The sequence below is a fragment of the Ranitomeya variabilis genome, chromosome 1 (genome assembly GCF_051348905.1).
Source record: "Ranitomeya variabilis isolate aRanVar5 chromosome 1, aRanVar5.hap1, whole genome shotgun sequence".
Lineage (NCBI taxonomy): Eukaryota > Metazoa > Chordata > Amphibia > Anura > Dendrobatidae > Ranitomeya > Ranitomeya variabilis.
Genome location: NC_135232.1, coordinates 943,385,998 through 943,400,395, shown reverse-complemented (window position 1 = coordinate 943,400,395; position 14,398 = coordinate 943,385,998). Strand labels below are relative to the sequence as shown.

The 14,398-nt window shown below is 48.2% G+C and overlaps 1 protein-coding gene across 2 annotated transcripts in view; it reads left to right on the top strand.

The window, feature by feature from the left end:
- Window positions 1–1,547: 1,547 nt before the first annotated feature.
- Window positions 1,548–14,398, top strand: part of SETD7 (SET domain containing 7, histone lysine methyltransferase) — a 77,968-nt gene continuing 65,117 nt past the window's right edge. Inside the window, exons 1-2 of one of the 2 annotated variants that reach the window (XM_077279209.1) lie at window positions 1,548–1,705; window positions 13,007–13,136. In XM_077279209.1, coding sequence (XP_077135324.1) covers window positions 1,676–1,705; window positions 13,007–13,136 — 160 coding nt within the window. In that variant the 5' untranslated portion in view covers window positions 1,548–1,675. The remainder of the gene's footprint in view (window positions 1,706–13,006; window positions 13,137–14,398) is intronic. The other variant, XM_077279208.1, reaches the window with a different exon arrangement.

The window sequence follows — 14,398 nt, the reverse complement described above, 5'->3', positions numbered from 1 at the left end:
ATGCTACTGGTTTGGGGGATGTCACTGGTTTGAGGTATGCCACAGGTTTGGGTGATGTCACTGGTTTGGGAGATGTCACTGGTTTGGGAGATGTCACTGGTTTGGGAGATGTCACACTGGTTTGGGGGATGTCATTAGTTTGGGAATGTCATTGGTTTGGGAGATATCACTAGTTTGGGGGATGTCACTGGTTAGGAGATGTCACACTGGTTTGGGGGATGTCATTGGTTTGGGGGATGTCACTGGTTTGGGAGATGTCACTGTTTTGGGGGATGTCACACTGGTTTGGGGGATGTCACTGGTTTGGGGGATGTCACTGGTTTGAGGGATGCCACAGGTTTGGGAGGTGTCACTGGTTTGGGAGGTGTCACTGGTTCGGGGGATGTCACACTGGTTTGGGGGATGTCATTGGTTTGGGGGATGTCATTGGTTTGGGGTATGCCACTGGTTTGGGGGATGTCACTGGTTTGTGGTATGCCACAGGTTTGGGTGATGTCACTGGTTTGGGAGATGTCACTGGTTTGGGAGATGTCACTGGTTTGGGGGATGTCACTGGTTTGAGGTATGCCACAGGTTTGGGTGATGTCACTGGTTTGGGAGGTGTCACTGGTTTGGGGGATGTCACACTGGTTTGGGGGATGTCATTAGTTTGGGAATGTCATTGGTTTGGGAGATATCACTGGTTTGGGGGATGTCACACTGGTTTGGGGGATGTCATTGGTTTGGGGGATGTCACTGGCTTTGGAGATGTCATTGGTTTGGGGGATGTCACACTGGTTTTGAGGATGTCATTGGTTTGGGAGATGTAATTGGTTTGGGGGATGTCACATGGGGGGATGGACAGCATGGTCGCTCAGTGGATAGCACTGCTGCCTTGCAGCGCTGGAGTCCTGGGTTCTAATCCCACCTTGGACAACATCTGCAAGGAGTTTGTATGTTCTCTCCGTGTTTGCGTGGGTTTCCTTCAGGCAACTCTGGTTTCCTCCCACATTCCAAAAGACATACTGATAGGGAATTTAGATTGTGAGCCCCATCGGGGACAGTGATGATAATGTGTGCAAAAAACTGTAAAGCGCTGCGGAATATGTTAGCGCTATAGAATATGTTAGCGCTATATTATTATTATTATTTATTGTTATAGCGCCATTTATTCCATGGCGCTTTACAAGTGAGGAGGGGTGTACATAATAAAAACAAGTACAATAATCTTGAACAATACAAGTCATAAACTGGTACAGTAGGAGAGAGGACCCTGCCCGCGAAGGCTCACAGTCTACAAGGGATGGGTGAGAATACAGTAGGTGAGGATAGAGCTGGTCATGCAGCGGTTTGGTCGATCGGTGGTTACTGCAGGTTGTAGGCTTGTCGGAAGAGGTGGGTCATATAACAATAAAGATTATTATTATGATGTCACACTGGTTTGGGGGATGTCACACTGGTTTGGGGGATGCCACTTGCTGCCTATGAGAAGGCAGCGATCCCTAGTACAGATGATCAGACACAACACTGCAGAGCGCTCCACTACTAAGAGGTGCGGTGCACGCTGTGTCCATAGGGGGCGCTGCTGGCCGAGCTCACGCGTTCTCCAGCATCGTGGAGGGAGGGGGCGCCCGAGAGCGGCACGCACGCGGAATAACTTGGTGTCTGTCAATCGCAGAGGAAGCCATGGACAGCGATGATGAGAACGTGGAGGAGACCGTGGAAGGTGGGTGCTTTGTGTCTGGTTTTGCTGCCCCGGCAGATTGCAGTGCACTGAGTGCAGGTCAGTGTTTCACATGTAAGCAATAACGTGGCTGCTAAAATAGGGTCTCCCCAAAAAGGAAGTGGCGGAGGCTGGAGAGGGGGAGGAGGAGGATGGCGTGCACAAAGTAACAGCCGATGTGATGCAACTTCATCTGCCGCTGAGATTAGATTCTTCTATATCCAGTTTATCCTCCGCCGATCCGGCCCATAGAAGGGAAGAGACAGGCAGCATGGCAGCGGGCGACCAGGGCTCCGGCCACCGCAAGTGTCCATGCAGGGATCTACTTCCTATAGATTGCTAGGATCTATCAGCGATCGGGGCCCTGGCCTAGGACTGCAGGGTTGTGCACCAGATCCCAGACTTTCCCCAGGCAATCTGACAGGCAGGAGCTCAGCAGTAACTTCATGGCTCCAATACTGGTGTGTGCACAAGGACAAAGCTCCAGAAGGTGTCATCTGTACGACTCCCCACCAAGGGGTCCTAGAGACCGGCTGACCACTGGACTACCGCCACACACACCGGAGTACCTCTCCACACACACCGGAGTACCTCCCCCCACACACACCGGAGTACCTCCCCCCCACACACCAGAGTACCTCTCCCCACACACACCGGAGTACCTCCCCCCACACACCGGAGTACCTCTCCCCACACACACCGGAGTACCTCCCCCCCCACACACCAGAGTACCTCCCCCCCCCCACACACCAGAGTACCTCCCCCCACACACACCGGAGTACATCTCCCCACACACACCGGAGTACATCTCCCCACACACACCGGAGTACATCTCCCCACACACACCGGAGTACATCTCCCCCCACACACACCGGAGTACATCTCCCCCCACACACACCGGAGTACATCTCCCCCCACACACACCGGAGTACCTCTCCCCACACACACCGGAGTACCTCCCCCCACACACCGGAGTACCTCTCCCCACACACACCGGAGTACCTCCCCCCCCACACACCAGAGTACCTCCCCCCCCCCACACACCAGAGTACCTCCCCCCACACACACCGGAGTACATCTCCCCACACACACCGGAGTACATCTCCCCACACACACCGGAGTACATCTCCCCACACACACCGGAGTACATCTCCCCCCACACACACCGGAGTACATCTCCCCCCACACACACCGGAGTACATCTCCCCCCACACACACCGGAGTACCTCTCCCCACACACACCGGAGTACCTCCCCACACACACACCGGAGTACCTCCCCACACACACACCGGAGTACCTCCCCTCACACACACCGGAGTACCTCCCCTCACACACACCGGAGTACCTCCCCTCACACACACCGGAGTACCTCCCCCCACACACACCGGAGTACCTTCCCCCACACACACCGGAGTACCTTCCCCCACACACACACACACACCGGAGTACCTTCCCCCACACACACCAGAGTACATCTCCCCCCACACACACCGGAGTACATCTCCCCCCACACACACCAGAGTACATCTCCCCCCACACACACCGGAGTACATCTCCCCCCACACACACCGGAGTACATCTCCCCCCACACACACCGGAGTACATCTCCCCCCACACACACCGGAGTACCTCTCCCCACACACACACCGGAGTACCTCTCCCCACACACACCGGAGTACCTCTCCCCACACACACCGGAGTACCTCCCCACACACACACCGGAGTACCTCCCCACACACACACCGGAGTACCTCCCCTCACACACACCGGAGTACCTTCCCCACACACACCGGAGTACCCCTCCCCACACACACCGGAGTACCCCTCCCCACACACACCGGAGTACCCCTCCCCACACACACCGGAGTACATCTCCACACACTGGACTACCTACAGGATTACTACTTTCCTATAATTAACAGCCTTAGGCCTGTCCCACACGTCCAGATAATTCCGGTACCGGAAAAATCGGTACCGGAGTTATCCGTGTCCGTGTGCTCACGTGGCACACGTGCGGCAGCCGTGTGCCGACTGGGTACCACACGGACCGTGCAGGAGACAGCGCTGTCCCCTGCATCTGGTGCTGAAGCCGGAATTCATTCCTTCTTCCCAGCAGCGTTCGCTGGAGAGAAGGAATGAAAAATCATTGTTTTTTTAATTTTTTTTGTGTTTAAAATAAAGATACTTGTCACCTCCCACCCACTGTGCACCCGCCTGCTGGAAATAAAATACTCACCCGGCTCCCTCGATGCTTCCTCTCACAGTTCTGTAGGACTGTCTGAGAATCACGGGTCTAAACTATGAGGACGTCTTTCCCATCTGACACGGCGTTCTGTCCATAAATAAGAGTAATAGGCTATGTGCCCACGTTGCGGATTCGTGTGTGGATTTTTCCACACCGTTTTTGCAAAATCCGCAGGTAAAACACACTGTGGATTTCCTGTGGTTTTTGTGCGGATTCCTATTGAGGAGCAGGTGTAAACTGCTGCGGATTCCGCACAAAGAAGTGACATGCTGCAGAATATACAGCTCAGCGTTTCCGTGCAGTATTTTCTGCAGCATGTGCACTGCAGATTTGGTTTTCCATAGGTTTACATGGTACTGTACAACGCATGGAAAACGGCTGCAGATCCGCAGCCAAATCCGCAGTGTGTGCACATAGCCTTACATTGTTTCAGCCCCTGAGTGGTCATGAACAGGCAATATCTGGCCGGACCGCAGCCACACAGGGCAGTGGTGTAATGGTACCAAAAGGGGCACAGGTGAAGTCCAGCTGCTTTCAGGGCTCTGGTAATAAAGTCTCATCATAAGTTGCTGAACTACCGTACATTAGTCATGGTGAAAAATACCGAGGTCCGCACCTAAGGATCACTGTCCTGGGGGTCTCCTGCAGCCAATACGCTGATTTCTGATCCTGTGCTATATATGTATCTGCGGCGGGGTGAATAACCGCACATGAATAATCTGTGTTTACCCTGAATCACTAATCTTAGATATGGGGCTGCATATTTATATATCAATATTTACCTAGGAAAGCGCTCCTGATATATGCTGACTATCGGGTAAGCACAGTAGTGCTAATGAGAAATGACCACTAGAAAACATTCCTCACGGAGGACAGATAGTTGACAGTTCTGCAAGTTTCTCTAAGGGCTTGTTCACACACTGCGTTATAACCGTGGAAGAAATGCAGCGTTCTACAGTACCAGCAAAGTGAATGAGATCCCTTAAATCTTGTGCACATGCTGCTTATTTTTTTCCTTGCAGATCAGAACCATTGAACTGTATTTTTTTGTTATTAATCTGCAGCATATCCATTATTTCAGCTTTTTTGTAGTGTTTTTCACACATTCAAATGAATGGGCAAAAAATGCTGATATTTTACACACCATTTTTCCTGCTGTGGTTTCTGCTGCAAATACTACGGTAGATTGTGTGCACATAGATGAAGAGCTTCTGTCCGCAGCGAGAAGCAACATCTTTACATTAGGTAGCCTCGCTCCCACGACTGTAAATCAGACGAGTGCATTCCAATTAAGGAGACCCTGTCAGCAGGAGTTAGTCCTATAAACTAAAGGCATGGCCATAATGGCGCTGTGATGCTGATTAATATGATACCTGGTGTGAAGGGATCTGCTCAGTGGCTGCTGAATACTCCCCTTATGAAGTGTTCAGAAAATGGCGTCTTGTGGGCTCTGGGCCAGGATACAAGGTCTTCTCCTGGTTCTCCACACCCCACCAGTCTCCTCTGCTTCTTGAACAGGTCACTGATTATTAAGTGACATTCCTCCTTTTTAAAATTCTGCGCCTCCGCCATCATTGTGTGGGTGGCACGTGCGCATTCTGAGTTGGCATCCTGTGTGCAGGACTTCGATAAAATTGCGCCAGAGGCACTGAGATGCACAGATTGAGATTTTGCCAATGCCAATTTTTCACCAAGCATGCGCGACCCACACAATATTGGTGGCGGCGACGTGGAATTTTTTAGAAGGCAGGTCACTGAATAATCAGTGACCTGTACAAGAAGCAGAGGAGGCTGGTGGGGGGGTGGAGAACCAGAAGAAGACCCTGCGCCTACGTACAGTACCACCCTCTAAGCACACAAGACGTAATTTTATTAAAAACGTAACCAGCCACTGAGCGGATCCCTTTACATCAGGTATCAAATTAAAGGGAACCTGTCACCCCAAAAATCGAAGATGAGCTGCGTCCACCGACATTCTAGAATGCCGTAGATAAGCCCCCGATGTCACCTGAAAGATGAGAAAAAGAGGTTAGATTATACTCACCCAGGGGCGGTCCTGCTGCGGTCCGGTCCGGGGCCTCCCATCTTCATAGGATGACGTCCTCTTCTTGTCTTCCTGCCGCAGCTCCGGCGCAGGCGTAGTTTGTCTGTCCTGGTGAGGGCAGAGCAAAGTACTGCAGTGCGCTAGTGCCGGGCCTCTCTGACCTTTCCCAGCGCCTGCGCACTGCAGTACTTTGCTCTGACCTCAACAGGGCAGAGTACGCCTGCGCCGGAGCCGCAGCATGCAGACAAGAAGAGGACGTCATCGTATGAAGATAGGAGGCGCTGGGCCGGACCGCGACGCCCATCAGACCCGGACCGCCCCAGGTGAGTATAATCTAACCTCTTTTTCTCATCTTTCAGGTGACATCAAGGGCTTATCTACAGCATTACAGAATGCATTACAGAATGCTGTAGATAAGCCCCTGATGCCGGTGGCCGCAGCTCATATACGATTTTGGGGGTGACAGACTCTCCTTAACATTATCTAACCAGGTCAGTAAAATCACTGTGTTTTCATATTGTCTCTCGTATTTACACCATTTGTTATTAATAAGGAATTGGGGTAGTATAGTCCTTATGCTATTCAGTAGTTCCATTTTTCTGCTTTCTGAGATTCCATTCCTTTTCTTGCCCACAATTTAATATTTCATTGTGCGTGTACCGGCATTTTGCTTTTTACTATGATCTGTGGGACCATATTTTTTTATGAACTGAACTAGATGGCTTCACTGTTTGCCACACTCAGCTTTTATATACACACACTGATTATAAGCAGACAGGTCACAGGTGAGGATGTTACCTTTAGTAGCCATTCAAACCCATTTGTGTCAATTCCTGTGCATGTTATCAGGCCCAAATCACCAGGGTATGTGAACTTTTGATCAGGGTCATTTGGTTATTTTGGGTTTTCATTATGATTTAAAAGCGAAAACACAGTAGTTTGACAATAAATGGCTTCACCCAACCACTAACCATAACAGCTTATCCATGATTCTTTAAAACTTAAAATTGTTTTTTATTTGTGATCCATAGAAGATAGAGACCATTAAAATCCATGTACCAGGATCGCAGACTAGTGACTATTCTGATCATGTCAGGTGGATTTTAATTGTTCATTTTCTATGGATCACTAATAAAGAAGCGATTTTTTTTTTTAAGAATTAACCCTCCATTTTCCATGATGTTAAGATGTATACTTTATCTGCACCAAGTGGTTAATGTCAAGACGTAGTAGGGGGAAATGGTGACATCTAATCTGTGGCCCTCTTAGAAGTTATCACACCCCTTGTCTGGATCATAACACATTGCTAAACAAAGGAAGGGATGTGACAACCTGATGCCCGAGTTTATGGCCATTTATGTACTGGTGGATATTTACTGTTACTTCTGGAGTTTTTTGAAGTTGTCCCAATTTCTGTCTTCAGGAGCACACCTCCACCCTGCCTCCTGCTTGCTGGGGGGAGTGTGTTCCTGAAGATTCACAGGTCAGGCCGAATGCTTTCCCAAAACTGCGCTCTGATGCTGCAAGCAGGATCGGAAGGGTGCACTGACTTTGATATCTTTATCCGCTCTTGAATAGGAGTTCCCCATCTCCTGTCACAGTCAGTAGCACTAGGTATTTTCTGCAGATGGAGATTATATGCTGGCATGCTATGACTATGGCTATTGTGACCTTGTAGCATGTTAATTGTAATCCGCCTGATGACTTGTAATAAACCTCTGCTTGTTAATGACTCCTAAGTATTTTCCCAGCTAAATACAATCTTGGATGTGTGTCTTTAGAAATGTACGATTATAGTCTAGTAAATAAGCGCCTTGTTCTCTAGGGATGCTTACACGCTAGTACCTGTGTATTACCTCAGACAGGCTGCAGCCGTGACAATAATCTGCTTTACAGGTGGACAACCGGGATCTGCTGCTATGCTGCGACAGCAGACGAGAGAGATTAGGTCAGTGAGAGATGAAGGGCTTAGACGATAATATACTGCTGGGGACAGTGGATGAAACGTGGTGACAATATGTTATCAGGATTTGGAAATACTGACTTTCAGCAGGTTTTTTTTTTACATGCTTGTAAACTGGTGGCAGGTTGTTGAACTAATCTACCTTGTGCTTCAGATCCTCACTAGTCTCAAGAATTCTGCCTCCTGGTCACATCCAAAGACTGTTCAGATGACCGTCAAAGACCTAATATCTTAAGCTACTTTCACACTAGCGTCGGGCTCGGCCCGTCGCAGTGCGTCGAGCCGAGGATACCGACGCTAGCGTTGTATACGCCGCACAACGGGGGCAGCGGATGCATTTTTCCAGCGCATCCGCTGCCCCATTGTGAGGTGCGGGGAAGTGCGGGGAGGTGGTGGCGGAGAAAGCTAACCGTCGGCGGCAAAAAGCGTTACGTGTAGCGTTTTTTTGTGCCGATGGTCCGCCACAACACGGCGCAACCGTCGCACGACGGTTGCGACGTGTGTCAATCCGTCGCAATACGTCGCTTAATGTTAGTCTATGGGGAAAAAACGCATCCTGCAAGCACTTTTGCAGGATGCGTTTTTTCGGCCAAACGACGCATTGCGACGGATTGCAAAAAACGCTAGTGTGAAAGTAGCCTTACGCTTCTTTGCACTATTAGCAGTTTCGCCTCTATTAACAAGGTGTATGGCTCCTAATTGATGGAGGTCTATGGACACATTGTACATTTATATCAAACTAGATGGTGGCCCGATTCTAACGCATCGGGTATTCTAGAATATGCATGTATGTATATAGCAGCCACATAGTATATAGCACAGGCCACGTAGTATATAGGAGCCATGTAGTATATAGCAGACAAATACTACGTGGCCTGTGCTATATACTATGTGGCTGCTATATACATACATATTGTAGAATACCCGATGCGTTAATACAGGCCACGCAGTAGATAATACAGGCCACACAGTATATAACACAGGCCACACAGTATATAACAGTGGTCACGCAGTATATAACAGTGGTCACACACTATATAACACAGCCCACGTACTATATAACACAGCCCACGTACTATATAACACAGCCCACGTACTATATAACACAGCCCACGTACTATATAACACAGCCCACGTACTATATAACACAGCCCACGTACTATATAACACAGCCCAGCCCACGTACTATATAACAGCCACAGGCACACAGGTGACGTAGTATATAGCACAGGCCACGCAGTATATAACACAGCCCACGTAATATATAGCAGCCACGCAGTATATAACACTGCCCACGTAGTATTTAGCAGTGTGGGCACCATATCCCTGTTAAAAAAAATAATTAAAATAAAAAATAGTTATATACTCACCCGCCGGGATCCAGCGAAGCTCTGACGATGCGCGCGCGGCTGCTGCCATCTTCTGTTCCCAGGATGCATTGCGAAATTACCCAGATGACTTAGCCATGTCGCGAGACCGCTATGTCTTCTGGGTAATTTCGCAATGCATCTCTGGGAACAGAAGATGGCGGCAGGCACGAGCGCATCGTCGGACGACGGATGGTGAGAATAGCAGGTTTTTTGTTTTTTTATTTTTAACATTAGATCTTTTTACTATTGATGCTGCATAGGCAGCATCAATAGTAAAAAGTTGGGCACACACAGGGTTAATAGCAGCGGTAACGGAGTGCGTTACCCGTGGCATAACGCGCTCCGTTACCACTGGCATTAACCCTGTGTGAGCGGTGACCGGAGGGGAGTATGGAGCGGGCGCCGGCACTGACTGCAGGGGAGTAGGGAGGGACTAATCGCACTGTGCCCGCCGCTGATTGGTCGCGGCAGCCATGACAGGCAGCTGGCGAGACCAATCAGCGACGCGGGATTTCCGTGACGGAAGTTGCCGACAGAAAGACGGACGTACCCCTTAGACAATTATATATATATATAGATTTCCCAGTGCCCATGCAAACACAGTGTGGCTAATGTCAAAACCAGATGTGAGCAGGCTCTAAAATGTATCATCTGGATCTATGCTGTTAAAGGGAACCTGTCACCTACCCATAAAAGTTATTTACCTTCAGATATAATGGTAATCTACAGGTAAATGGAGTTTAAATCATGTCTGGCTGGCTTACTGGCAATGAGTATAACTTGAGTTATGGCCCACACTCACAATACTCTCAGGATGCATGATATAGCCCATATCACCTTCAGTATGTTCTGTTCTTCCATTTTCGCTATCTAGAGATGGAGAATGGAACATGTTAAAGATGGCTTAGCTCCTGAGGCTACTGAGATAGATATATATACCATATATATATATCTATCTTTTTGTTTCTCCAGCGATCAGTCCAATGGTAGAGTAAAATATACCTTTTATTTATCCATTAAAAAGTTCCAGATTTCTTCAGTAACAATATTGCATATATTCGATCCCTTATGGACGGCATGTTTCGACACCACGTGTCTTTCTCCAGGTCCAAATGAGTACATGTGGTGTCGAAACATGTCGTCCATAAAGGATTGAATGTAAGCAATATTGTTACTGAAGAATTCTGGAACTTTTTAATGAATAAATAAAAGGTATATTTTACTCTACCACTGGACTGATCGCTGGAGAAACAAAAAGCTTTTTCTTGTGTGGATTTGTCCCAATCCGTTTTCTGTGCTAACTGTAACTACAGGTTGGATGTAGGAAAAGCAGAAGTCCAGCGTGGGTGATGTCCATAAAAAATACCTTTTATTCAATTTTCGTTAAAAGCACATAAATCCAAAGTCCATCTTCATATCCATAGACACAAAAACGGGTGACAGTGACAGTCACAGGCTTAAAGTGCATTAAGGCTACTTTCACACTAGCGTTAACTGCATTCCGTCACAATGCGTCGTTTTGCAGAAAAAAACGCATCCTGCAAAAGTGTTTGCAGGATGCGTTTTTTCGCCATTGATTAACATGAAGCGACGCATTGTGACGGATTGCCACACGTCGCACCCGTCGTGCGACGAATGCGTCGTGCAGTGGCGGACCGTCGGGAGCAAAAAACGCTACATGTAACGTTTTTTGCTCACGACGGTCCGCTTTTTCCGACCGCGCATGCGCGGCCGGAACTCCGCCGGAATTCCGCCCCCACTTCCCCGCACCTCACAATGGGGCAGCGGATGCGTTGGAAAAATGCATCCGCTGCCCCCGTTGTGCGGCGGAGACCACGCTAGCGTCGGGAATGTCGGCCCGACGCACAGCGACGGGTTGTTCCCGACGCTAGTGTGAAAGTAGCCTTAAATCAAACGCGTTTCAACGGTCGTGCCGCCTTAGAGGTTGGATGTATTCCTGTTTCTTCAAAGCGGTAAGCTGGCTTTGCAAAAAAAATAATTATATATACAGTACAGACCAAAAGTTTGGACACACCTTCTCATTTAAAGAATTTTCTGTATTTTCATGACTATGAAAATTGTACATTCACACTGAAGGCATCAAAACTATGAATTAACACATGTGGAATTATATACTTAACAAAAAAGTGTGAAACAACTGAAATTATGTCTTATATTCTAGGTTCTTCAAAGTAGCCACCTTTTGCTTTGATGACTGCTTTGCACACTCTTGGCATTCTCTTGATGAACTTCAAGAGGTAGTCACCGGGAATGGTTTTCACTTCACAGGTGTGCCCTGTCAGGTTTAATAAATGGGATTTCTTGCCTTATAAATGGGGTTGGAACCATCAGTTGTGTTGAGCAGAAGTCTGGTGGATACACAGCTGATAGTCCTACTGAATAGGCTGTTAGAATTTGGATTATGGCAAGAAAAAAGCAGCAAAGTAAAGAAAAATGAGTAGCCATCATTACTTTAAGAAATGAAGGTCAGTTAGTCCGAAAAATTGGGAAAACTTTGAAAGTGTCTCCAAGTGCAGTGGCAAAAACCATCAAGCGCTATAAAGAAACTGGCTCACATGAGGACCGCCCCAGGAAAGGAAGACCAAGAGTCACCTCTGCTTCTGAGGAAAAGTTTATCCGAGTCACCAGCCTCAGAAATCGTAGGTTAACAGCAGCTCAGATTAGAGACCAGGTCAATGCCACACAGAGTTCTAGCAGCAGACACATCTCTACAACAACTATTAAGAGGAGACTTTGTGCAGCAGGCCTTCATGGTAAAATAGCTGCTAGGAAACCACTGCTAAGGACAGGCAACAAGCTAAAGAACACAAGGAATGGACATTAGACCAGTGGAAATCTGTGCTTTGGTCTGATGAGTCCAAATTGGAGATCTTTGGTTCCAACCACCGTGTCTTTGTGCGACGCAGAAAAGGTGAATGGATGGACTCTACATGCCTGGTTCCCACCGTGAAGCATGGAGGAGGAGTTGTGATGGTGTGGGGGTGCTTTGCTGGTGACACTGTTGGGGATTTATTCAAAACTGAAGGCATACTGAACCAGTATGGCTACCACAGCATCTTGCAGTGGCATGCTATTCCATCCGGTTTGCGTTTAGTTGGACCATCATTTATTTTTCAACAGGACAATGACCCTAAGCACACCTCCAGGCTTATCCGCAGCAAAATCCGCAACGTATGCACATGCCCTCAGAAGCCTCTTTGGTCTTGCCCATGTTGTAGAGGTTAGTCTGACTGAATAATTGAGTCTGTGGACAGGAGTCTTTTATAAAGGTGACTATGTAAGACAGCTGTCTTTAATGCAAGTAATGAGTTGAATAGGAGCGTCTAACTGGTCTGCAGGAGCCAGAACTCTTAAAGGTTGGTAGGGGATCAAATACTTATTTCTCACTGTAAAATGCAAATACATTTATATAATTTTATACAATGTGATTTTCTGGATTTTATTTTTGATATTCAATCTCTCAATGTTAAAATTAACCTACCCTTAAAATTATAGACTGTTCATGTCTTAGTCAGTGGACATTGGTATCCATACACATTAAAAAAGCAGAAGGTAACAGCTCCAGCTGAGCTCCTGCAATGTTTCAGCGCTCATAACTATGCGATTCTCTAATAAAACTAGGGGTGGGAGAAACAGTTTGATCTTTTTTCTGTGTTACAGGCCAACTGGATGATGACGGCTTGCCCCATGGATTCTGCACTGTCAGCTACAGCTCCACAGACCGCTTTGAGGGACACTTTGTACATGGGGAAAAAAATGGTCGTGGGAAATTCTTTTTCTTTGATGGAAGGTAATTTTTATAGAATTTTTTTTTTAATCTATCAAACTCTTTACAGAACTAGAAGTGCAAAAAAGACTAATGCCTTTATTTTTTTTTAATGCATATTACAAAACACTTGGTGCATTGTATGTAATAACTGTGCCTCAATATATCAGAGGTCATTCCAGAATTTTAAGGGTTTTTTTGAGTTGATCTCATGGTGTCCCCACTGTATATCCAACTCACGGTATCCTCACTGATCAGCTGAGAAGGGTAGCCAGTCAAGTGAATGGGACCAGGCTCGGACTTGCCAACCGGAGGATTCTCCATTGGGCCCAGGCACTGACACCTGCTGGCATACTGGCCAGCAGCTGCCTAGGGCCCCCACTGCTCCAGAGGCCCCCAGCCAGTGGCTATGGGGCCCATGAGTCAAGGGAGTCAGCCCTGTGCCAGCCTAGTAGCAGCTGGAGACAGGATCCTCTGCTAAAGCAAAATTAATATTTACGCTTCCCCACGCCCCTATGGGCGTGGAGAGGCGTGAATACCATTTCTCCTTAATAGCGGGCAGCGTTAGCCGCAGGCCGCAGCTAACACTGCCCGCATGTAAAGCCCCACCACCACACACACATGCACAGCGCAGCACATCCCTGCGTTCTGCTTCCTGTCTGAGACAGCCCAGCTGGATGATGTCATCATCCAGTGCGCTGTCTCAGACAGAAAGCTACCGGCGAGGAAGAGGCTGCCGGGATGTGCTGCTGCTGCGGGGAGGTGAGCTGTGCTGTGTGTGATTCTGTGCTTTGTGTGTGAGAGGGGTGGTGGGGAAGGACAATGATGTTGGTGGGGGGAGGCAAAGATTCAGGTGATGGACAATGATGGTGAGGGGAGGCAATGATGGAAGTGATGGGCAATGATGGTGGGGGAGGCAATGATAGCGGTGATAGACAATAATTTTGGGGGGAAGCAATGATGGCGGTGATAGGCAATGATGGTGAGGAGGCAATGATGGAGGTGATGGGCAATGATGGAAGTGATGGGCAATGATGGTGGGGGGAGGCAATGATGGAGGTGATGGGCAATGATGGTGGGGGAGGCAATGATGGAGGTGATTAGGCAATGATGGTGGGGGAGACAATGATGGAGGTGATGGGCAATGATGGAGGCGATGGGCAATGATGGTGGTGCAGGGCAATGATGGAGGTGATGGGCAATGGTGGTGGTGGGGGAGGCAATGGTGGAGGTGATGAAATGGACAATGGTGGTGGAATGGGCAGTGATGGGGTGGATGGGGAAGA